The following is a 25,255-nucleotide window of genomic DNA, read 5'->3' on the forward strand; positions in this document are numbered from 1 at the left end:
TCACCAGTGCCGCTAACCCAAATCTCTCTCTCCCAGCTGCAGAAGGCTGATGCTCACAGCTCCGGGTGACTGACAGTGCTCAGAGCCAGCAGAACATTTCACAAACTGGCACACCAGAGGCCCGGCACGTGGGATTATCGTACTTCTGAACACTCCCACTGCTGCTCTGTTGTTGATGGCCAAAGTGCTGATTCTGGGTCTCAGAGCTGCTAACCTGACACTCAGTACCTGCTAGCATCTTTCAGTGGGAATTATTAAGGGATGGGAAGGGAAGAGAAAAGAAGGTGGGAGGGAATGAGGCAAGAGGGGAAGAAAAGGAAAGAAAAAAGTCACTCTCTTCTCGGCATTGCTTCTGTATTTTGATGCTGAAAATCAGCACATATCCCTGCAGCCGTTCAAGGAACGAGCTGCTCCCGCGGCTGCTGGGTGAGGAGGGAGCGCTGGGCACACGTGGGAGCTGCCCAGGCACCTCGAGGCTCTGCCCAACGCGCAGGCTCCGCTCCCCTGGGCTTCTCAAGGGAAGACTCACTGCCAAATGCAGCAGCTCAGCTTTATCACGCCAGTCCCCATAAAAGACTTCAAGCCAACCAAAAATTAAAACCCACCCTTTTCCTAGAGCTGCCAGCTCTTGAAGTGTTATTTCACAGTTCCAAGAGATTAAGTGAGTGGAACTATTCTACAGAACGGTAATAACTTGTTACGTGATATCCTGGCCCACAGAGACAAATTATTGCACCCACTGTATGAGCACTTGGCAGCCAGGACAGGGTAATATCTGCTGCAAGTACTTATTTTATAAAGTGAAAGGCCAAAAACATTTTCCCAGCATAAGTATTGTCCTCCTACATGTGCAATACTAGTTACTGAAGAAACAATCATTACAACGCTGTAACTGTATAGACTTTAAACATCATTATTGGGAGCCATAGGAAGTGTCTGTTGAGTCAAATATGTGCAGAAAGGCATAAAGAGAATCATGCACTTTTAAAGCAAGCTTAAAAAAAACCCAAACAACTTTCACACTCCAAAATAAACGTCAAAATTCCATCAGAGTAAAACACCGGTGAACATCAGAGCAACTTTTTTCTTTATGTGCCTTGTTTTCATTTCTTTAACTTTCTCAGCATTTGCTCTAACCCATTTCATAATTAAACTAAAATTGAACAAGATGATAAATCTTATCTAGAAGGACAGTGTGGAAAATAAACAAATCTAAATTATGTGGCAGCTTAGGTAATAACTTTTAAAAGGGGGGTGGTGGAAAAATCCAAAGGACAGTCATATCCCCTTTTCCTTCCCATGAGCATGTGCACAGCCTGATTACAGAAAAAGCATCGGACAACGACAAATGGCTAAACAGGTAACTGTGACAGAAGAAGGAGACGCATGGGATGTGGCAAGAAGCGTTTAACAAATGTAAAGTTTCAGAATGTTTTGTAAAGATACTTTCAATTAAAACAAGGAAATGAGCATAAAACAGAAATACGCAATTCTTAATAATTTTATGGAATCACATCTCCTTGCCATGCAACCCAGACACATCACAGGGAGGTGAGGGGAGGGGAGGAGAAGGGAGGGGAGGGGAAGGGAGGCGAAGGGAGGCGAAGGGAGGGGAAGGGAGGCGAAGGGAGGCGAAGGGAGGGGAAGGGAGGGGAAGGGAGGGGAAGGGAGGGGAAGGGAGGGGAAGGGAGGGGAAGGGAGGGGAAGGGAGGGGAAGGGAGGGGAAGGGAGGGGAAGGGAGGGGAAGGGAGGGGAAGGGAGGGGAAGGGAGGGGAAGGGAGGGGAAGGGAGGGGAAGGGAGGGGAAGGGAGGGGAAGGGAGGGGAAGGGAGGGGGCAGATATGTTTTTTTTTTCCTCTCTGTTTTACTTGCAATAGAAACCATCTTGTTAGCAAAAATACGAACAACGCCAGCAACAAAAACATAGACAGCTGACAAAGTAAAACCGAAGAGTCATTCTGATCCCATCTGGAAGGAGTTACTTTAGCTATAAACAGAACTTGGCTAGATCCAAAATCCCTTCCAAGTCATTTTGAGAAAAAGTTTATTCACCAGTTTCAAATAGCCTGGCTCAAAAACCATCGAGTAGGAGGCAAACGCTGATGTACAGGCAGGAACAACAGTCATGCTGTGCGCTACTGTAAACAGCCACTGGTGCTGGCGAACAGGCAGACTGGGAAAATGTTCTCAGTTTCAGTAAACACAAGGTGATTTAAGTGTTGGGAGAAGAAATATTTTATGTTTTTAATGAAAAAATAAATCACAGTAAAGTGAGAATACTGATCCGTATTATTGGAGTAATACCAAGGAATGTTCTATGATATATGCAAGATAAAGTGAAACAAGAACAGAACTGTAAAAGAGGCAGGAAACAGAAAAACACATTTACTTTCCCATACTGGGCTCTAGCAGAAGTTATGATGAAGTACTGAAAATGCCTATTTGTACCAGGAATTTTTACCACACTCTGTTGGTGTGGTTGGGTATAGCATGAATTAAACCAAACTCTAATCCCACAGAAATTAAAAATACAGATGGCAGCTCTAAACTCAACAGCTTTCAGATTTACATGAGAACACAATTTTACCCCTATGAGATTGATTTGTTTACTTCAGATATCATGTGTTTACTTGAAGACAGACCCAAAACTCAGCAGCACTCTGTGCTACAAGGGAGAGGTAGGAACTGAGCATGAAAGAGCTGAGCACAGGATCTGAGTATCATTGTGGTGGGGTGAGAATCCTGGCTGAAGAAGAACAATGTTCTTTTCTCCAGTTAGACTGTACTCTGGATACCAGAAAACAAACCATTTGTTTGATTAAGTGTATGGAAGGATCGGCAGCGTGGGAGCAAAGACACACACAAGAAATGTTAGAAAAAACATCCTTTAGAAGGGCATTCAGTAAATGACACTGTGGCTCTGCCCTTCCCTCCCTGTAACTTTTTACTAGAAGCAAGAGATGTGGGGAGTGAAGGCTACTGATGTCAAAGGCTGACAGGGCGCTGCTCACTGATCTTGTCGTGCCCTTTTTGCTGTCGCTTCACACTCCAATTCATACTCCCATATTTCCATCTCTCCACAGTAAATGGCAGCTTGTAATTATTGCTATGAAGTTTTGTGCCTAGGATGTTTTTTGCAATTCCAAAGCCACGTGGGTGGTGCATGTGTGTGGGACAGAGGAAGCGAATCAAAGACAAGAGGTAAAAGTCAGTGGGGTTTTTATGTTTTTGTGGTGGTTTGGGGTTGGTTTTATGTGTGTATATGCACACACATGAATTAAACTCCGCATTAATTCCTGTAACTAACATTCAACAAAATTTCTCCGAATAAAGTCTTTGTTATCACTGTGCCTGAAGCATCCAGAGCAAGTGGTTACAGGCCTCACTGTGCCTGTTTGAGCAACACTTCCTGTGCACAGGTATTTCTCTGGCGTACCTGGATGGTGTACTGGTAGACTCCTGCTTTTGGCTGCCAAGGAAATGTCAAAATGTTGGGTGAAAGAACTATGGGAACATAGATTTCAACATCCTGCTGGTTTCGCACCGGAACTGGTAATGTATGAACACCTCCATCCTACAAAAAGCAATAGTGCACGATTATAAATGACATCATAGTGCTTCCTAGAATTATTGTTTAGTGCTTATATATAGACAAGTTGTTGAAAACATTTCAGAGAAAGGAAAGCAACTATTTAGGGTCGCTTATGAACAGCATTACTTGTGAGCAAACAGTCAGCTCATCACAGCAAAGGGTGCTACTGTATTAAATGAGTAGTATCGCAATGGAGATACAGGTGCCCATATTAATGCAAAAGGTAAACAGCAAAAATAAATACTCTCTTCCGCTACTTCTAGTTTTTGAGACCTTGTCTGGAGAACTGATTTGGTAACTCCACACCTGCATTTACTCTTTGCACATTCCACTCTGCATCAGGTAAAGATGAAACTCAGCCTAAAATCCCCAATTCCTCAACCCGCCCCAAAACACTGGCCTTTACAACTTTGCTGTACTCATAATGCCACAACCCTCTGGCAAAATACGCTGCTTCTTACTAGAGCCTTGAAGGAAAACTTTAACAACTCTCACTTCATTCAGGAGAACCTCTCTGACATAGAGAATGAGCACGGCTTAGCATATACAAGGATCTACTAAGTCCTACTCAAGGGATCACTGAAACCATTCCACAGCAAATGGGTTGGAGTGTTGAATTTTTTCAAGTTTCAAGCAAAAGCACATCACTTTCACACCACGTGCCCTAGTTAGCCATACATTCAGCAGCCTGCCCAACTAGCAGAAAGTTAATGAATATTAATTTGAAGAAATGTGCAGGCTGATACATTTGGCAGATTTTCATTCCAGCATTTAACATCACTTACCAAATGACAGAAAACTTCCCAAATGTAACTGAATGCAGAACAAGGCCAGGGTATGACACTGACGATCCTACCACAATAAATTGTAAAGTTTACTCAGAGAATGTGACAGGACCTTTGCACCAGCACAAGGATACGATATGTGCCCACTCAAGCATCTGCCGTGAAAAAAAAGGTCAGTGCTGTGCACCACTAGTTTAACGGGTGTTTGCCACGCACTCGGTAGCAAAATCCCACAGACTTTATTTAAGCCAATCCTCTGTTGACTTAATTGACAATTTTCCTGAGGTAAGGATTTTAGAATTCGGTTCTTAATCTGTTTAAACAAAGACGGCTTAGACCCATGTCACTCTTAGGTTTCCTTTTACTATGTCACTAGTAAGTCACTATTGCACAGGTAAATTATATTTAAGCCTACCAGTAAAGCAGAAGAGTTGTGATAAAAACATACCTGATCCACTACTGACGTCAGCGCAGCGTCAATAATGGTCTGACCCTTCTTTATTGCTTTCACGTAGTGATATGATCCATTCAAAGATGACTTCAGCACCTCAAAATATTCTTCGGACAGCTTTGCATCAATTCTGATGTTCTAAAGTCAGGACATTAAATAGATATTGCCACAGGTAACTGACATTAATACTCTACAGACAGTCAGAAGTATATCAGCAATAAATCAATGAGAAAACAATTGTTTAATAACATAGGTCAAAGAAACTTCCAGTCTTTCAACAAGATTATCTTTTAGACACAGCATTAACTCTGCAGAAAATATTTACTTTGTAAAATTATAGGGTATGTGCAATTTAACATGAAAAGTGTCTTTACTTATACTACCAAATAATTAATATTTTACAATAATTTCTTAATTTTGTCATTCTTAAACACAGAAGGGGAAACACATGCAAATACACTGCCCCAATAACACATTCCTTTTGAGACCTAGCTGAAACTCAGATCTCCATCTCAGGAAGCAAAGAAGTGCAAATAAAATAACATTCACAGACACTTGTTATTCTGAAAAGCAATAATAATTTTCTTCTGCTTGCAAATGAACTATTTAAATTTCCTGGGTTTTTTTGTTGTTTGTTTGTTTAAGCACAATGTATATTTGGTACCTAGCACCTGGAATTAATCTGATTTAACTACTAAACAAACAGTGAAGTATTTCCATGCCAGCTAATCCTCTAAGCTTTGCCAACAAGCAGCTGATAGGAAGCAGGCAGCTCCCTCCAGAGCATTCTGAGCCTGCCTGTCAGCACGTTCTGTGATAGGAAAGATCACCTCTAGATGTGACAGTATGATATTTGGGGGGACTGATGAGACAGAACTGCACTAGTACTGTTCTCCACCAGTTACACCGGTTTGCAATTTCCAGTGCTAGGTGTTTCAATTGCATTGTCCAACTTGCAGAACAGAATTATAGGATAATTTTGGTTGGAAAAGACCATCAAGATCATAGAGTCCAATCATAACCTAACTCCAGCACTAACCCACGTTCCTAAGAACCTCATCTATATGTCTTGTAAACCCCTCCAGGGATGGTGACTCCACCACTGCCCTGGGCAGCCTGTTCCAATGCCCTACAGCCCCTGGGGGAAGAAATTGTTCCCCAGATCCAACCTCAGCCTCCCCTGGCGCAACTTGAGGCCGTTTCCTCTGGTCCTGGTGCTTGTTCCTGGGGAGCAGAGCCCGACCCCCCTGGCTCCAAGCTCCTTTCAGGCAGTTCAGAGATCAGAAGGTCTCCCCTCAGCTCCTGTTCTCCAGCTGAACCCCCCAGGTCCCTCAGCTGCTCCCATCACACTTGTGCTCCAGCCCCTCACCAGCTTCATGAAACTTCTTCCAGTTTCTTCTACAGCACAGACTCCAATGAGCACTTTCACATGAATTGCCCGGAGTGCTTTATTTAAAAACAAAACCAAACCAACCAAAAAATCCCACATACACAAAGAACAACAATAAAACAAAGGGAAAAAAGGAAAAGGCAAAAACCAACACGCTTCAAAATGTTGTAAATCTGTGTAAATAAGAAACTGCTCAAATAATTTCAAAGCAAGCCAGGATTTAGGAGATAGACACTCAGAAGTGTATCAACATTTACTTACATCAGATAAATACACCTTATTGTTCGATTTATCATATACTTCAATTGTAATTTCATAAAGTCTGCCTGTTTCTAGGACCCATCTGTCACCTGGATGAATTGTGAATCCTACAAAACAGGAAATATTGAACAGCACAAATCAATGGTTTCTTTACATAACAGATATAAGCATTTTGTTTCGGGTGCTCACACTCTGAAGATGCCCCTTCATTGCTTTAAGCTGCCAAATACAGAGAGGAAAGAAAATAAATACTACTTACTACTAAACTTATTTCACATTGAGCTACTTTTATGAATAAATTTACTGCTCTATGAAAAATATTATGAGAAATGGAAGCGTGTATATACACACACAGGAACACACCAACACAAAAACAAGGCAAGAACTTATATTAAGCCATCAGGAAAACTGCAGCCAGTACCAACCTAAATACCCAGGATTCACAACATAGATCGTGCTGTTCGGTAGCCTGGAAACCCCCTGCATGCGGATACCTGAAGTTTCAGTAAAGGATCAGAAAAGTTTTGACAAAAGTCAAGTAAAGATCAGCTTGTTCCTGGGGCTCCTTGTGCCTCTTTGGATATTTAAAGCTAATTGTACACTGAAAGTAACTGTTACCCTGAAAGACAGTGAGCATTTCACAGAGATTCCACTAGAGAACATCATGCTCTAAATATAAAAATTAAATAAAGCCCCATCACATTTCCATCCTGTCTGGGGGAACAGACAGGATTTAACCAATCTTTTGCCAACCTAATTTCTCTGAACATTTCAAGGCACCGGGCAGCTCTGTTGAGGCTGCATCCACAGCAGTGCTGCTCCCTATGGTGCTGCCAGGTGCTCCTCATTTTCAAGACTACTGGTGCAAATGTGGAGAACTTTAACTTTTTGTGCTGCAAAGGGTGGAAATTTTTCTCCCGCCACGAAGCTCTGGGTGGAAAAGCATCACTGAGGAAGGATACTCTTGTGGCCAAGCACAAGGTTGGTCTGTCCCTGCTGCAATGCCGTCACAAGCGATGTCGCCTGCTCCAGCTTGGCAACCAGCTGAGAGTGATCCCCCTCAGGACCAGGAACGTGGTTCTGGAGCTGCAGTTCATACTGATCAGACGGCATCATTAATTCTGTACGTAAAACAAGACAACACATGAAACAATAGAAGTGTGTCAGTGTTTGGCTGCTGCTGATTATTGCTGATTAATTTTTATTGTTGCCTAGAGCACACATTATTTTCAACATCTCGTAGAAACAGCATTTCGGTGATTATATCACACACATACAAAATGAACTTCAAAGCTGCCATTTCCAACTAATATCATCCAGCTCTTTTGACCTAACGTTCAATTCGTTCCCAGTTTTGAGCAGTCAAATTACTTTCTATGAGTTACTCGCAATTCCTGCTGCTCCATTCTGGGCTACTCCCTGGTGAGCAGCACATGCTGCTTGGGAGCAATACCTGCAGTCACAAACTTCTGCACCTTTGAATGGACATAAAGCCTGGTAACCTACACTTGGACAAGTGCAGCAAATCCACTTGTCAAGGAAACATTTTTGGTTAGAAAAACTGCTCATTTAAACTTGATTTAACTAAGAAATCAGGCACAGTTTCTTAGTCAAGGTGAAATAAATGCCTATGTCTAAAATGACAGCACTAGCTTCTGTTCCAAGTTACCCTTACCTTCATGTCCTTAACAAATCTGCCAGAGTGTATCCTTTATAGACATCATTTTTTGAGAGCAAAAAACTGAACAGCTGTATCATCATGTGGTTTAGGAAAACAGTATAAATATTAACAAAGCAGTTTAAACACAATTAAATATTTCTCAGCAATTAAAAAGTCACACAAAGTGTAAAAAAAAGAAAAGAGAGAGAGAGAACTGGACAAACCTGTAATCTTCCCTTGTTTTATTTTCTGAACTCTGTACTGAATTGACGTTCCTACCAGAAGATAAATGTCATATGCTGGATTTAAAAGGATGTTTTCCAAAATAAGCAATCTGACTTCTGCAGGAGGTACATGCTATTGATTGAGAGGGAAAAAAAAAGCAACCACATTCAAAGCAGTTCATTTGTTTGAAACGGACCATACAGCAATAATTTATAATCTGTAAGTGAAAAATATTATTTGCTGTAATTGGCTCTTTATTATCATCTCAAATTTTGACATAAGAGAGAAATGCGAAGGATAACGAATGGTATAGAGATCTGCTCTGTGCACACTGTGCAAGGCTGAGAGAGAAGAAACTCAAGTCTGTACTGACATCATTTTAGTTTTCTGGAAAATGCAGAAACACTTGATACAGATGCACAGTGACTATTGACATCTAGAAACTAGGAACACCCAGATGAGGTTACACAGCAAGGTGTCCAGGTGGGTTTGAATGTCTGCAGAGAAGGAGACTCCACAACCTCCCTGGGCAGCCTGGTCCAAGCTCTGCCGTCCTCACCGGGAACAAGTTTCTTCTCCTCTTTAAGAGGAACCTCCTGTGTTCCAGTTTGAACTCACAGCCCCTTGTCCTATCATTGGTTGTCACCGAGAAGAGCCTGGCTCCATCCTCCTGACACTCCCCCTTTCCATATTGATCCCCATGAATGAGCCACCCCTCAGTCTCCTCTTTTCCAAGCTCCAGAGCCCCAGCTCCCTCAGTCTTTCCTCACACGGGAGATGCTCCACTCCCTTCAGCATCTTTGTTGCCCTGCACTGGACTCTCTCCAGCAGTTCCCTAAAGCGCATTCCTCTGCCAAAGGGCCTTTTTGTCAGAGGGTTGGCTTTGGAAATGCTCCCTGGCAACACCCCGTCCTGGGTCAGGAAAGTGCATCCGGCTCCAGACCTTTCAGCACCGTCATCTTCGGTGACAGAGTCAACCCAGTCAGACAGAGGTTCCACACTGATATCCGCAATTGAAAAATACAGCACGGCAAACTTACACTGTTCCTCTAACATTAGTCTGTTAGATAAATGAAACAAAAAAATAAAATTAGCAAGTTTCTTACCTTATAGACGCTTTCCTGTATTCTTGCCTTTAATTTAGAATTCCCTGTTTTCATTCCAGACACCAAAATGGTATCTCCTTGCTTGGCAACTTTTTCCATCTCTGATATATAGGAAGGTGGAATATAAGTGGATTCTGAGAACTTGAGAATACTGAAAGGTGAAATGAAAAGTGAACAGAAAATTGTTAACCAATCTTCATAAACCCACAGAGAAACACCACCAGTGTCTACTCCCAGCTATTTCCATTTTTAAGCAAATTTAAGATGTCTGCCTGGGACCAGATATCTCAATTTTATTCATTCTTCGAGATATCTGCAGCTAATTTCTGTGACTGAGGAAAGTCTGTTTGAAGCTTGTCTGTGGGCTTTCAAGAGATATCAGAAGGCTGCACATGTTGTCTGTAATGAGCCCTCCAGTTTTTACAGTAGGTGTAGACTGCAAAGCTCTCTAGATTATTGTGGAATGACTCATGTGAAAGACCCAAAACTTATGTTTACAAAAGTAACAGCTTAACGAACCAGAACACAAGTTCAGCCTATTTGAAGAAGCCAGGACACGTTTAATAAATGACTATGAGAAAAAATTAACATTTACTACAAGTATTCTGCTTGTAGACATTTCAATGAGATGTAACAACAGAGGGGAAAGGAATCTGCCACAAGCAGGTAAACGGCAGGAGAGAACTTGAAAGAGGACCATGTTTTAAAAGTTGGCAGTTTCTGCACTCACAGGACCTGTTTGGCTTTCACTGGAAAATCTGTAAAGCCAAATTGCGAACAGTTATGAATATTAACAGCTCACCGCTTATTTTGCGAAGTTGTAACACCACAAGAACATTTTTATATTATCATAGCTGTGCTAACAGTAGAGCATTTGTCAATATTAGTTTGCTTAAAATCCCATCTCCAGCAAATACTTATACTGAAACAAAAAGCTCCGTATGGACTGCTGTGGGGAAGGGCCACACATACCTCATACCTGCAGCTTTAGGTGTATTATGGGCTCAACAGGCTTTCCTCTAAGGCTGCAAAACCAGAGTTCACACCAAGAGTTCTGTTTGCTGCCCCCATCCCATCTCCCCTGTAATTTGGAATATACGTTTGAGGATGCGTGTTAACTGGTAACCATTCTGCTTTCCAAGAGAACAGGTTTCCCCACATTAGTCTTAGAATCATAATATGGTACAGAATCACTGACCCAAGCCAGGTTCTTTAAAGGAAGATATAGTTTCCTACGTTATGTTCCACAATCTACCTACACTTGGAACCTCTTTTCTGCAGTAAGTGAAGCCTCTGGTGCATGACTTTGAATCTATTTCATCTTTCAAGCTTATCATAAGTCTGGGAAGTTTTGACTAAAGCTGCACTCAAGAAGTGTCTGTGAATTGTTTTGTGAGGAAAACAATGTGTTTGCAGTCTGGTCAAACATATCTATAGCAGGGAAGCATTTTTTCTACCCACCTTCATGTTGAGCAATGCCAAGGATTCACCATGGCATACCTGATGCTGAATACGAGCACAATACTGCTAGAGAACATGGTCCTGGTGTGTTGACACCAGTTGATGTCAGTGCAAAGATCAAACATGAAAAATATCCCATACAACGTACTGCTGTGTAGCCTTCAATTCTAGTTAGCTTAATAAGGATGGAAACTCAAATTTCTGTTTAAAGACACTAAAGAACAGAACAATGACGTCATCGCTGTAAAGCTACATGGTGCACATGCAAATACATTCTTTTTTTAAATAATAAAATACAATACACCAAAACACAGGCCAAAGATGGACTGATGACAAATATCGGAAGAAAAAAAGTAGAAAAAAATCATACAGTCTGGATTCTATTCCTAAGCCTGCCACAGGTGAGCTTGCTGATGTTTGGGCAAGAACTTCAGCTGCATTAAAGGGAGGGAATACTTAGTTATACAGAAATGCTGAAAACCACTTATCTTGTCAGTTGAAAAGCACTTTCAGGATCTTTGGATACACAAAATACAGCACTTCTAAATGCAAATTAACTTATTCTTTGACTCAGCAGAGATGATGAACCAAGCACCATGGCTTATTTATCAAGCACGTTGCTTTCCATTCACAGCTTTGTCTGAAAGACAATGTACTGAATACCTTCATTGAATTATTTCACCTGGCCTTGTGAGCTGTATCTCACTGACAAGCAGCCACTTGGTCCTTTCCACCATAAAGGTTGCTACTCTGAAGCTTTGAAAGCTATTCCAACACCAGAACTAAGTGTTGACTGAAACACTGAACTCTTCAAGTTCAGAGATGTCCTTTCTGAAATGGAAGAAGACTCTTTGTCCTTAAAAAAAACCCAGAACAAACAAAAACTACCACAAAACCAACCAACCAAACCACAACTATCTGCTGAAATGCTGAGATAACAGTGTTACTGATAAAACCTTCCTTTGCACAAGATGGTTCAGAAGATCAATTCCATCTATTCATTTCTAGCTATTGCATTAGAGCCAGCTGGGCTGCTCATTAACACTATGTGTTGTTAAATTAAACAAGGATGAGAATGCCCAGGCTGTTGAGTAGGCACTTAAAAAACTCCTGAAACAACTGATCCACAAGCATTATTCTAGGCATCAGTTCAGTAAACTGCCTAGATGGGGGGAAATGGTTACACACAAACTTAATGGACATAAGACTATTGAGCACAAATTAAATGAACTTACCGTAAGGCGTTGTGGGAATCCGAGAAGCCATCAGCCTCTGTGTCTTTTACTATTGTCCAGTCAAAGACGAGCCCTGCCAACGTGCTGAAAGTGTTTCCTAGAAATCAAACCGATTAAAACAAAAATAAGTAACAAACAGAGAGTCTTCCTGGAACAAAAATGATGATTTTTTCCACTAGGAAGGTTCTCTATCTTACCCCTAAAAGCAGCACTACTGGTGTTTAGTTAAACAAAAAAAATCACAATCTACCTTGCTTTACTGGCAAATTTAAGATTTTCTGTTTGCATTTTGGTGCACCAGACACCACTTGATGTTTTTCACAAAGCCTATGGCATAGGTGCAGGTGTCACCACCTCCCTCCACTTGTCAGCCCCTCCTTGGCACCCACTACCTTCTTTCCTCTTTGACCACAAAACCCTTACTAGTTCTTGGATATTAGCAGGACATCAAAAAAACCTGCCGAACAATCTTTCATTTTGAAACATGTGGATCCAAGATTCCACCTGGGTAATGCGCGTTCATAGCACTGATGAACTGCACTTTCCACACACGTTGTTCTGGTTTTGAGCACCGCTGTGATTTACCTACAACCACTCCAGGAACTCAGAGCACCTGCTTTCTAGAAGCTGTGAACCGCTAGAACAAGGACAATTCTAAATGTTTTAAAGGAAGAAAAACAAAGAAATAAACAGACTAAAACCCGAGATTTATGATTACCTTTAAGTGTAATAAGCTGCTAACATCAAATATCTCATAAACTTATAAGTTTTGTTCTAAATTGCAGTGTCCACTGGCACAAATAAATATGGAATTGAAATCCCAGTATTTACTATATTTTAAAATATACTTTCATTTGTGTTTCTCCCTTTGACACTTATGTCTATACTAAAATCAAATTCTTATGCTTAAAGGAGGTTTACGACAGTAAGCCACAAAACCATTTTAAGACAAGTGAACACAATGCACAGCCTATGCTTTCTCCTCCCCTTTCTATGCACCTTACTGCAGATAGCTCCCAATCCCAAATAAATAGGATTTTAAACAGAAAACTCTAAACACACAAGGCAATATAATTACAATGGATCGAGACCAAGTTATTTAACATGCATTCAAGTCTAACTTTCTCTAATGATGCATACTTTAGCTTTGCAAAGCTGCATGACACTCTTGTTTTGCTTCAGTGGAAAATAACAGAGTCAGTGGATAAACATAAAACCCAAGCAATAGGTGGCTGGTCTTCAACACCACCTCTTAACACCCTGTTAGATGCTGGACTGGATTCAGATAAAATGGACTTTTGCAAAATTATTTCAACTGTGTCAGCTCAAAAGAAAATCAAAACCAACATACTTGTTCACATCCGTGTGCAGCTTTGCTCAAGTCAGTTAAATCCTGATGGGACATTTCAACAGGACAAATGTTGGGACCTTTCTCGTTACATTCTAACTCCTGATCTGGAGGTACAATTGCTAAGAGCTGACACCTTTATTTTGATTATTTCAGGTTTGATTTTAAAAAATACCTTTACTACTGGAGTTAAGCTTCCTGGGAAAATATTTCAACATTCTTGGGAAAATTCTATGATTCTATAATCACAAAATTAAGAGTCTCAATATAGATTTTATCTCTTGCTAGCAAACCTCTTACCTTCAGAATCCAAAGCCTGAATTTTTAGCTCCAGTGGTGAATCTTCAAGATAGAGTTCTCTTGTTGTGGACACAATTTGGATGTCGTGAATTATATCAACTATAGCATCACAACGAAGCACTTGTCCAGTCACTTGAAGAGACATCAGAAAGAGCACATGAAATCAGCAACACTGGATGTGCTCATCAAGAGCACCAAGATGACAAAATTACCTCAAATTTAGTCCATGATACAAGACACTGAAGGAACTGAAACTGGGTTGTGACCTTGACTAAGAAACACTTGGTCAAAGGGTGACTGTGCCTAAGCAAGCAAGAAAAGCAGCTCCCTTCCCCACTGAACTCTACAAGAAATCTTTAAAAACTGTGATTTCCATCTATACTAACAATTATATACTAACATTTTCTGAGTACATTCTAAGAGTTTCTACAGTGCAACCCTCATGCTTGGCTCACGTCCTAGAGAACTTCATGACTTTTACCCACAGATGATAAACCCCTATATACTTCTTCATTTAGTGACTGCAAGACACTGACTTGACCATCTGTTTTGCCCATCTCGCATTACAAAGACTAACCAGATATATTGTATGACAGACACAATGGCAATTTCCAGCTTTCTAAATGCAAAACATCTGAATTTCCATTATATAAAAAGTATATACTGAAAACTACTTTCTGTCACCCCATTCCTTTTTTAACGAATTACCCATTTTCCTGGATGTATCATTAATATAATCAACATTTATTTGAGGCCTTTAACAAACAGAACTTAAAACCCATGTCCGTGGAAAGCCTAAAATGACTGTGCATATGAATGGATATTTCCTGCTTTCTGCACTTTTAAATCTCTACTGTGTTTCTGGAGGATCACAGAATCCCAGAATGTCAAGGATGGGAAGGGACCTGGAAAGCTCATCCAGTCCAATCCCCCCGCCGGAGCAGGAACACCCAGCTGAGGTTCCACAGGAAGGTGTCCAGGCGGGTTTGAATGTCTGCAGAGAAGGAGACTCTACAACCTCCCTGGGCAGCCTGGGCCAGGCTCTGGCACCCTCACCATGAAGAAGTTTCTTCTCATCTTTCAGTGGAACCTCCTGTGTTCCAGTTTGCACCCATAGCCCCTTGTCCTATCACTGGCTGTCACCGAGAAAAGCCTGGCTCCACCCTCCTGACGCTCACTCTTTATATATTTATAAATGCCCAAAACCAAGCAGTGGTGAGTTTACCGAATTTAAAACTTACCTATATCTTCAGCAAAGATGATACTCGTAAGGCGCGTGGGCTGGGAGGACCGTGCCTGGACAAGGGCTTTCTGCGAACACTGGCGCTCGTCCTGATCCGCCAGCTCTATGCTCGCCACCTCCGGCCTGGTGGAGGACCTGCAAGATTATGGGGTTGTGTTAGCACGATCTGAATTACTGCTGGACAGAAATCCAGTTTAAAATCATTTACACGAGAAATGCTACATGGTCAGGACCGGACTTTCAGAAGAGATTGATTGCAACAGCTACTCGAGGAGTTGAGAAGGCGGTGTAGAACAAGCAAAACCACATAGAAAATGCTAAATTAGAAGGTAAAATAATTTAAGGTATAGCTCCACTTGCCAGTTGTAATTGCTTTTCAACAGAAGTTTGGAACAAAGTTCTGACAAAAGTGGAAGTTTTCCCTGATCACAGGACATCACACTTACGTATGTTTGCTACATCAGAGGCTCTGAACAAGTAAGAGATATTTTTTAATCAAGAAATTAAAAAATTTGATTTAGTCTGCTTAGCTTAAGTGTGTAACACTGTAAAACACGCAAAGTCATATAATCATCCTTGGTGACATGTAAGCCTACACGGAATTCTGACCTAAAATTGATGCATCTGTTATTTCCTGCTCTGACTTGTATGGCTTTTCTAAAGACAACGGCTCCAGGAATGAGGTTGTGGGAAGCTCACCATGGAAGGGGAGCCCCGTCCTCACTTCCCATGTGCCAAAAACATCAGGATGAGGAAAAAAAAACCCTAAATTCAAAGTTATTAAAAACCAAGCCTCAAATTCCATTTGAGATAGTAGCAATATACATCTGAGGCCTGAATGAGGAGTGCTCAAAGCAATTAAAGTATTCCAGCAGGTCATGTGTCTTGCAAACAGTCAGAGAACGTCACCCCGTGAGCGGGCTGAGTTGCTGCCAGGTTTGCAGCACTGGGGCCCCACTCACCGGTCCCCACCACAGTCACTGTGGAGCAGCTCCCAGCTACCGAATCCAGCGTCCCAAACAGTCACCTGCTTGCCCAGGGATCCCACCTCATAGCTCTTCCACAAGGGCTCTTTGAAGGATTAAAACAAATCAAAGCAAGCACTGCTGACAAAGCCGCTGAGGAATTGCTGCTCCCTGATGATGACGGCAGTTCTGATGAAAACACTGCGCTATCTGGTCGATGCAATCTAACCCGGGTACTAGATCCCCACCTGCTAAAGATTGTGAAGCTGGACTGATCCAGACTTTTCGTCTGGAGGATGTTCAAAAATGCCAACCTGTGATCTATGGGGCAAATCTGCTAACTCAGCAAGGAGCTGCAGCGAGGCTTCAAACCAGCAGCAATATCTTACAGGCCCTTCTCTCCAAACACAGGTTTTCTTGACTTTTATCACTGGCAGAACCAACAAACCCAAACCAGGGAAGAATAACATTTCTTGTTAACCAATATCGTACCCATTCAAAAAAAATAACATATTGCAGTATGTTTGGTTGCAGTCCAGGTGAATATGGATCAATCTGGTTGTAATCGCTGCAATATAATTACAAATCTTGTTTCTAGGCTTAAGCAACAAAAAGCACAATTCTGAAGACAAATCCCATCGTGTAAGACCCCAAGATCCCTTTGGTTTGAAGGAGGTGGGAAGACAACGAACAGTGCACTTTTCACAAAAACTTCATATGAAACAAAAATACGTTGGTGTCAGCTCTCTGGTTCCCTATCTGTGGGTCTGGATTTTATCACATGGTACTGTCCAAATAATGAGGCCCCAAAATCTGGCAATCCAAGGGCACGAAAGCACAGTCGGAACATTATTAATTGTGTTTGCTAGTGAAGATGTAACAGGTTTGTCTTGGGCAAAATTCATTAAGCAATGAATTATTAAATCATAATATTGGTGTGCTCCCTGCAACATTCTGCTCACAAAAGACTAATTTTAAAGGATTTTGAAACAATAGTAGCAACCACTAACCAAGAAATTTCAAAGTATCTTATCTGATGAAGGAAAACGCAACACACAGCAGTATGCAATGGACAATTTGAACACCAACTAGAAGTTTACATCTGAAAATTGTTTGTTATATTCTAAATACCAAAGCAACATAGACAAATATGAGCACATTTTTTTATACTAGGGTTTACATTGTTTCTAAAATAATATGATTTATTTTCTCTATAAGTAGTACGTTTAACTTCGCTATATATCGATTCATTTAAGAGTGAACAACTAGTTATTTTCCTGTTATTCTGTAGGTTCTTAGGCAAGCACAAAACAGTTTTCCAACATTTAGCAAGTTTCTTTAAACAATGTTAGTATTCACAAGCGGTAAGGCTTTTTCTGTCCTTGGCTGGTAGGCTTTTTAAGCTGAGCACGTGAATCTGACTTAATATCCACACAGACATTTAAAAATAAGCATTATACCTTTGGAATTGATTTTTACTTTTATTATTTAGTTATTTACACTGCTTAATATTCCCTACCATTGGATTTTTGTAAATTAATTTGTGGGTTTTGTGTTCTTACAGTCTGAAATTGATCGTGTTTATAACACAACAGGGGTTTCGCTGTGTTTTGTGTTTGTTCTTTTAATATATGGCTGTGTCTTGTAATACATAACCTCTACAGTTTGCACTAACAGCAGTGTGGTAAAATTAAATGTAATTACAGGATATTTTTCAGAATAGCAAAGGGAAGGAACAAATATAAACTAAAAGCCTGCATTAAATGTTAGCTGTAAACTTACACCCCACAATTACAAAGGAACTTTCAAGATTTTACAGCCAAATGCCAGTTAACTCTTAGCTGTCACTGACATAGTAAACCTGAGACTAGATACTACTTGGCCTCTTAACAGTGGTTTATTCATAAAATAGGAGGTAGATTATCAGCTGAATTTCTTACTCTTTTAATACAAATACATTCTTAGTTCTATAGGATGTCTGCTATTTTAGTCAATTACCTGAGCTGGGCAGGCTAAGTCGTGCCTTTCTGAGGCTTGGTTTACTACTGTAATTTATATTTAAAAAACAAACTTCATGACTAATTTTTTACACCATTACATATGAAATATTTGATGGCCCCTCAATATCATTTGGCAATACCAAAAGCACATGCTCTTTACAGCTACATCCAATTCAAGGTCAAGTCCAGAAACGACAAGGCACTGTGTATTACACTGGCATTATTCTGCTGTAAGACACACAGAGAGCACAAGAAAAATAAACTTTGGCTTTAAAATGACATCAAAGGCTGCAATTTATACCCTCTTCCAATTCCAGCAGACCTTTGGCAGCACGTCAGTGCGTGATACTGAGAGCTGGGCTTGTCAGGGGTCAAAATTAGATCCCGAGGAGTGGGCAGGGGAAGCATTTCTGGCACCAGCTCTCTTCCTGTATCAGTGTCTGTGAGAAACAGCACGGCAGGGGAGGAAGAAGACTGAGGAGGGGATGTAGAAAAGCTAACAAAAGTCCCAATATTTATTTCCCTCAGAACAAAATCCTAGTTGCAGAGGAGTTAATGACACTTGCAATAAAGACTACCAGGCCACAGAAATGCTCATTTCCATTTCATTCATGATTTCTGCCCCCTCCCGCCCCCAGACACAGAACTATGTGCCAAGATTGTATCTACGGATCTACCTAAACCTATGCCTGCATTTCTTTTTTTAATCAATTGTTCTGCAGTATCACATGTTAACGCTTCAAGGATTACACTTAATTTATTTATCAGCTGGTTTACAGCTCAGGCAAATGTTACTCTCCCCCTCACTCTAGCAATATTCTTACTGCTTCAGCATCTCACATTTGTTTTGTCAGCTCTTCAGACTAAACTCAACTGATTAAATTAACAAAAATCCACTTTTGTGGAGATGTACCAGGACTGTTTGTTGATCTGATGGTTTAGAATTTGTATCAGACATGCAGGCAGATATGTAGCCAGAGGGAAAACAGACAGTTAAAATTTTCAAGAGTTTGATAAGATTGGATCGACCAATGCACTAGGTACCTTATTTCTAGTCACTCTTAGGACTACCACTGTTGACATACAACAATGAAGAGAGACACAAGAGCCAGAAAAAGCATCCAGGTGACTGTAGCTTTGTGATAAAAAATAGATTCCCAGAGAACCAGGGATGTGGGAACTGAACCTATTCCAAAGCAAACACAGAGGGAGCCTGGCAGAGTTCCTTCAACTCTTATGGATTTTTTACAACACAGTGGCAGATTATCTCCCCATGGCTCCCTCAGTCCTCCCCTACGATGTTTCTTATTGCACTGGGAAAACAAAAAGCAGCAAAAAAATAGTCCTCCACCTAGTTCTGTTTTAAAAAAGGGAAACATCAGGCACCAGGGAATGAGCCAAGGACAAAGCTTTCGCTCAGGCGATTTTATAGTGGTGATCAACTGGCATGCCAGGAACTTCCAAGGACACTGAGTTAAACCAGTGAAGATGGTTCTCACAATCCAGCCCAGGTGCCCAACTGTAACTGGGATATTTTATCAAATCAACTGGTGGCCAAAGGCATTTCACCACAAGTGGTTATCTTTGTGTCTTCTCCAGCTGCATGAAGGAAAATGGCTAGAGACAGGCATCTTCCCACTAAGAAAATGCAGTAAATAAATGTGGGTCTAACCAAGCTGTTGTGAAATTAGCTTAGCCTGATTGCAAATTAAAAAATAAAATTAATATTTGACAGCTTGCTTCCAAAACACAAATGTCACACTTTGCATTATTTCAACAAAATTTTCCACTCTGTTAAATCTTCTCACATGTAGACACCTTAACTGTGAGAGCCACACCCAAAGAGAGCAAAATTCTTAAAACATTTAATGGGTGTTGAGCAGTAAATACTGCCCAAAATTAACAATACTCCCTGTTCTTTATGTCCTCCTTCCCAGGCAGGTTATGCTCAGATGCAGAAAAAGTTTTTTTCAACAGTAAACCTGCACTGCAGGTTGACACAGCAGCTAAGAGGGAAAACAACTATTACTTCTCCTGCCTCTTCAGCCCTGGCAGAACAACTATGCCGTCGATTCACACTACCCAGTCTGGTTTTGAGCCAACGCACTCAGGTAACACAGGCCTGAGACACAGCAGCCCAGCCTGTCTCACTTTACACACAAGGACACCTCAGCCCAGCTCTGAGCTCTTTCTGGTACCTCCAGGAGTTGGAGCCGCGCTGGGAAAGCCGCTGCTGCAGCGCAGGCATCTCCCAGAGAGAGGGAGAACACCCTGCTGCCTGCTCTGATGTGTCAGCGGGAAACGCAGAGCAGGCGAGAACCAGAGCAGGGGGAAGGATGGCAAGGGATAACAACCGGTATCTAAGATGTTATTTCACAATATGGAAATCAACAGTCAGCATCTCACACAAAGCATTTTTCAGTGAGTCAAATACAGGGTTTTTTAGACCCATGGTAAAACAGGTAATCCATGAAACAACAGCAACAAAACCCTCAGATTATCAGAGATGAACTTGTCAGCTTTATAGCAAAGTAACAGACCCAAATCAGCAATGCTCTATTTAATACACATAAGCCACTGCACACGTCTCATGGAGTGATAAGATCAATTTACAACCCAATATCAGAAACTTGACAAGATAAGGAGCTACAGAATGAGCTTTGCTGGCCAAGTCCCGCAGCAATGGTGTCCAGGGGGGCTCTCTGGCAGTACCTGTGCGTTGCGCAACTCGGCCTCTGGGTCTCACTCCAACACCTGCCGCCTGTACCGCTCACAATGGCAATTAGTGTCATGCAGCCTCGTCAGAGATGGTTCCAGGTGGCAATAAGCTCACCATCATATTTGTAACAAACAACATTGTTCAGGGCCATTATTGCCTTTGAACAGTTCCCTATAGGCGAAACCTTTCCATCACAAAACCTCCAACTTCGGTGCTCCGTGGTTCAAACCCAATCAGTTCTATTGCTCAAAGGTAACTCCTGAAGCTTAAACTTCCCACCAGCTCTCACCATGATATATCTCAGTTCTACAAGAGATGAAATAATGTTACAGACATGTAAGCATATTTGTATGCTACAGATAATTTCTGCTATAAATACCCTGTGCCATGCTGTATACCTCGAGGGAAAATGGGTTATTTTGTTTGTGTCTTCTCCCACTCTCCCCTAAAAATGTTATCACGGTAAGGCAGATTTCAAGGAGGGAATTTTGCTCCTGAATGCTTTCCTTCTTCCAGGTGTAATTTCTGGATTAAGGTAATTAAAAGATAAATACAGATGTAATTTAAATGCTAAATATAACTGCACAGACTGTGTTTTATCCCTGAAGACAGTACCATGTACAATATTTACAGATGGGAATGCCGTATGCTTTGAAAACAAAGCTTTTACCAAAAAAATAATTTAACATAAAGGCAACCCAAACTCTAGACTGCATGAGCATCTTGAAAATCAGAAAACATTTTAAAGCCATTCTTGTAACTCTATTATTGCTCCCAATCTGCTGGGACGATGGTAAAATTCGACCTTTTCCCTTTGAATCACTGGAATTCTCAGACACCACTACAATCACTTTGAAAATCTCCCACTTTCAGTGGTAAACCTGAAGCCCCAACGGGAAACTGGAAAGAAATTAGGCCACATCATGTTCTTAGGGACATGGTTTAGTGCTAGAGTGAGGTTATGGTTGGACTTGACGATCCTGAGGGTCTCTTCCAACTGAAATGATTCTATGATTCTATGCCATAGCCTGATTTGTCACAAAACTGGACACTCAAGTACGAATTCTGAATGTTTGAGATGAGTAAGGCAGTCCTTCAAATACTCAAAAGACGTACTTTGAAGACAGATGCTGTTGTAAGACAGCTTCCATCCACTCCCTCTAACCTCCCCATCACCCGCATTACAAAGCCCTGATCCCCTCTCCATACACTAAGGGTCCAAATCTCACAATTTACATTTCAAATTCCATCTTTCATGCATGCAAACCCACCCACCATTTTACAAACACTGAGTGAGAAGCAGTCACTACTTCTGAAGTCATTACATTTGGTACTTCCTAACTCCTTCAGTTTAACAGGCCTCCTTTCAGGAATAGCTATTACTAACGGTTTTAACAGGAAAGTACACGAAACTCATCAGCACGTAGCTGCGGAGTTGCCCCCCTCCAAAGCACACTTCGATCTAATCCCCTACGTCTCAAGGCCCACAGATGCCATCCAGCAAAGATGCTCCGAGCCCCATGACGAGCGCTACTACTTCTGCTTGGCCACACACACCCAGCGGCTGCTTCCTCCTGAGGGCTTTGTAAGCACACGTTGAGTTTTACCACCCACTTCCTGCCAGCCCCTGCAAAGCAGAAGTGAATAAATACACATTTACAACCCCACAACAGAAAATGACAACACATTCTGTGATGAAGTTGGTATAGTTTCCTCAATCCTCAAGCAAAATTAATCTCCGAAGGGCAGCCAGAGGGTGAGGATGGAAAAGCACGTTGAAGCCTACCTGCATGATCTATCACTGGCAACTGGCACCAACATAACGTGCTCCGAAGTGCCTACACATCACCCTCGCTACAGATACATATGTGGACCAAATCTGGTACTTCCCTAGAGTACAGTCTTATATATTTTCATCCACATATTTCGGTGAGATTTGCAGCTCACCTAGTAACTTCCTTTCAGTCGACTCTTGGAGTAACTCTGATTATTGCTCTTGCGTGCAAACACCTTCAAATGTGTAAATTGCCACAGACCAAAGGCTTGTAGCCAGCCCAGGGATGAGAAATCTAGGACCACCAGGCAAATGAACTGATATAGAATGAAAACACAGCCCTGCAAGATGTATTTCAGTAACTGCCAGCCACAAAATAACAACTGAAAACTGTGACATTCATCCATCTGGCATAGAGGAAAATATCACCCTAAACATCTCCTGACTGCCACTTTTTTATCAGGTGGGTACCTCCTGCTCATTACTGATCAAAATTACAATTCTGGCACGCTGAAGGAGTTGGTAACACTTGTTTAGCATGAAGGCTGTGACACAGTTTCTAAATCTGCACACACAGTGGTATTTCCCTTTAGCCCTGTGGCTCAGCACAGCCCAGTCGAGACCTGGCTCCTGTGAGCCCGGCCCACAGGCCTGGCCTGGGCAAGCGGGACAGGGGCTCCCAGCCAGGACATCCCACCTGCCCAGCAACAAGGCTCCAGAAGAAACCCAGGAAATATATGAACTTTTAAAACCTGACTTTTGCCTTCGCCAGTCGATGTGCTCGGGATGTTGCCAGCGCCAGGAGGCTCTCAGTGCAGCCAGATGCTGGGACTCAGTCTTTGCACCCACCCCCCAAACTCAAAGCTGCAGAGAGGACATCAGTGAGGTACACAGAGAAGTGGAGGGGACACGGGTGGGGTAAGTGCGGTGAGCACATGTGGGGCGTGAGGCGCATGCGGGGCACCCGGCCATGGCGGGAAGCTCCCACAGGAGGGACCAGCGCTGGCCTCCGCACAGAGCCATAGTTTGTAGAGCCCAGCCTCTCCGCTTAGGAATTATCTCCATTTCTGTCCCCAAGCTGCTGGGACACCCCACAACACGGCCGGAGTGAAGAGAGAAGGGCGAGGGGCGCAGGCCGGCGGCTGCGCTCAGGCCCCGCCGGGCCGCGCGTTCCCGCCGCGGGCTGAGGAAACGCCGCAGGTGCATCCGGCGGCGGGGGGGGAGAAGCGGCGGCCGAAGGGCGGCGGCACCTGCACTCACCATCGGTAGCAACCCTCGCTGGCCTCCAGCGTGAAGTTGACGCGGGTGCCGCGGGTGAAGGGCAGCAGCACCTTGGGGGTGTTGAGCTTGGAGGAGGCGGTGAGGTGAAGGGAGAGAAGAAGGAGGAGAGCGGGCGCACGGGGAGCCATGCTCCGCCGCGGGGAACGGCCGCCGGCGGGGGCGGGAAAGGGCGCTGGGACGTCAGCGGCGGGGCCGGGCGCCCCGGGGGGCGGAGGGGCGAGGGAACGGGGCGGGCCCGACCGCTCTTCTCGCTCCTTCGCCTTCCCTGAGGTGATTCCCGGCGGCGCCAGCCGCGGGTAGCGGCGCTGCGGTCCGGGTGAGGGGCGGCCGCCGGGTCCAAGCAGCGCGGAGTGTAGCCGAACGGGCTTCTAACGGGGCACAACTTGTTGGGAACGCCTTGGGCGGCTGGAGAGGGAGGTGGTTTGTTTGTGGATTTTTTTTCCCCGAAGGGGTAAGGCTGGCGCTTGCGGCCCAGGTGGTGGTTGTCACCGGCCGGAGCCGCCCCAGCAGCGGCCTCGGCTCGGTCACAAGCGGCTCCTGTCGCCCCTTCCCCCGGCAGCACCTTCCACCGGCCTGGGACGGCACAGCAGGGTGAGCTGGTGCTTTTAAACAGTGGGACATGTGGATTGGGGAAAAAAAACAACACACCAACATGAACAAACAAACCAACCAAAACACAAACCAAACCAACAAATAAAAAGCACAACTAAAAACAAAACCCAAGCTACTCAATGGATTAAATCCTAAATCCAATTGATTAGAAAAACCCTAAAAAAAAAAAAAATCAATTATATATTATAGGTATTACATTACATATAGGTATTACATATATAGGTATTATATTACATACCATACTCTTCCATTATGGTACATACAGTGATGCAGACAGCTAAGCAAAGCAACAGTTCTTTATTATAAAAATATCAATTTTCTATATGCTTATCCCCTTCAATTAAGACTTATTTTCTCATATAACTTTCTGTCCTAGGGGAAACAAAATGTTAGGCAGACCAAAGTGCAGAGAAAGGTGAAGAAGTCAAGAGAAGGAACTTGGTGGTAGGTGAACTCCACAAACAGGGTGAAGACCACAAGCAGCCTTGGTCTGACCAGCTGGAGCTCCTCCAGGAACACAGAAAGTAGCTGGATTTCATCAGCCAACCTAACACAAACTCAGCCTTATCCTGTGTATTGCTCGAAACTGTGGTGGAACAGCATGGAAGGTAGGACAGTGTAGGAATGAAAAGGAAAAGGAGGGACGTTTTAACCATCACTGGCAGATTGGTAATAATTTTAAGTGTATTCAGAGCATGGCATAGAATTCAGGAATCACAAGTCTCCGTTTGTTTGGGCTTTTTTCCCCCTAGATTTTGTAAGTATATTGCAAAACGTGTATTTTTCCTCCTGGTGTTGATTTGACTTTGTAGTGGATGGCATCTTACTACTTAGTCCTCTTTGTTACA

At 42.6% G+C, this 25,255-nt stretch overlaps 1 protein-coding gene across 2 annotated transcripts in view; it reads right to left on the minus strand.

Annotated features, from left to right (window-relative positions):
- NUP210 (nucleoporin 210) overlaps window positions 1-23,966 on the minus strand; it is a 61,660-nt gene extending 37,694 nt beyond the window's left edge. For both annotated transcript variants that reach the window (XM_065845861.2, XM_071812997.1), the window contains exons 1-11: window positions 23,775-23,966; window positions 15,055-15,191; window positions 13,814-13,945; window positions 12,166-12,262; window positions 9,470-9,620; window positions 8,363-8,495; window positions 7,441-7,599; window positions 6,904-6,972; window positions 6,479-6,585; window positions 4,825-4,965; window positions 3,436-3,573 (exon numbers count right to left, since the gene is read on the minus strand). In XM_065845861.2, coding sequence (XP_065701933.1) covers window positions 3,436-3,573; window positions 4,825-4,965; window positions 6,479-6,585; window positions 6,904-6,972; window positions 7,441-7,599; window positions 8,363-8,495; window positions 9,470-9,620; window positions 12,166-12,262; window positions 13,814-13,945; window positions 15,055-15,191; window positions 23,775-23,923 — 1,413 coding nt within the window. In that variant the 5' untranslated portion in view covers window positions 23,924-23,966. The remainder of the gene's footprint in view (window positions 1-3,435; window positions 3,574-4,824; window positions 4,966-6,478; window positions 6,586-6,903; window positions 6,973-7,440; window positions 7,600-8,362; window positions 8,496-9,469; window positions 9,621-12,165; window positions 12,263-13,813; window positions 13,946-15,054; window positions 15,192-23,774) is intronic.
- Between the last annotated feature and the right edge of the window lie 1,289 nt (window positions 23,967-25,255).

This window comes from Patagioenas fasciata, chromosome 10 (genome assembly GCF_037038585.1).
Source record: "Patagioenas fasciata isolate bPatFas1 chromosome 10, bPatFas1.hap1, whole genome shotgun sequence".
NCBI classification, from domain to species: domain Eukaryota; kingdom Metazoa; phylum Chordata; class Aves; order Columbiformes; family Columbidae; genus Patagioenas; species Patagioenas fasciata.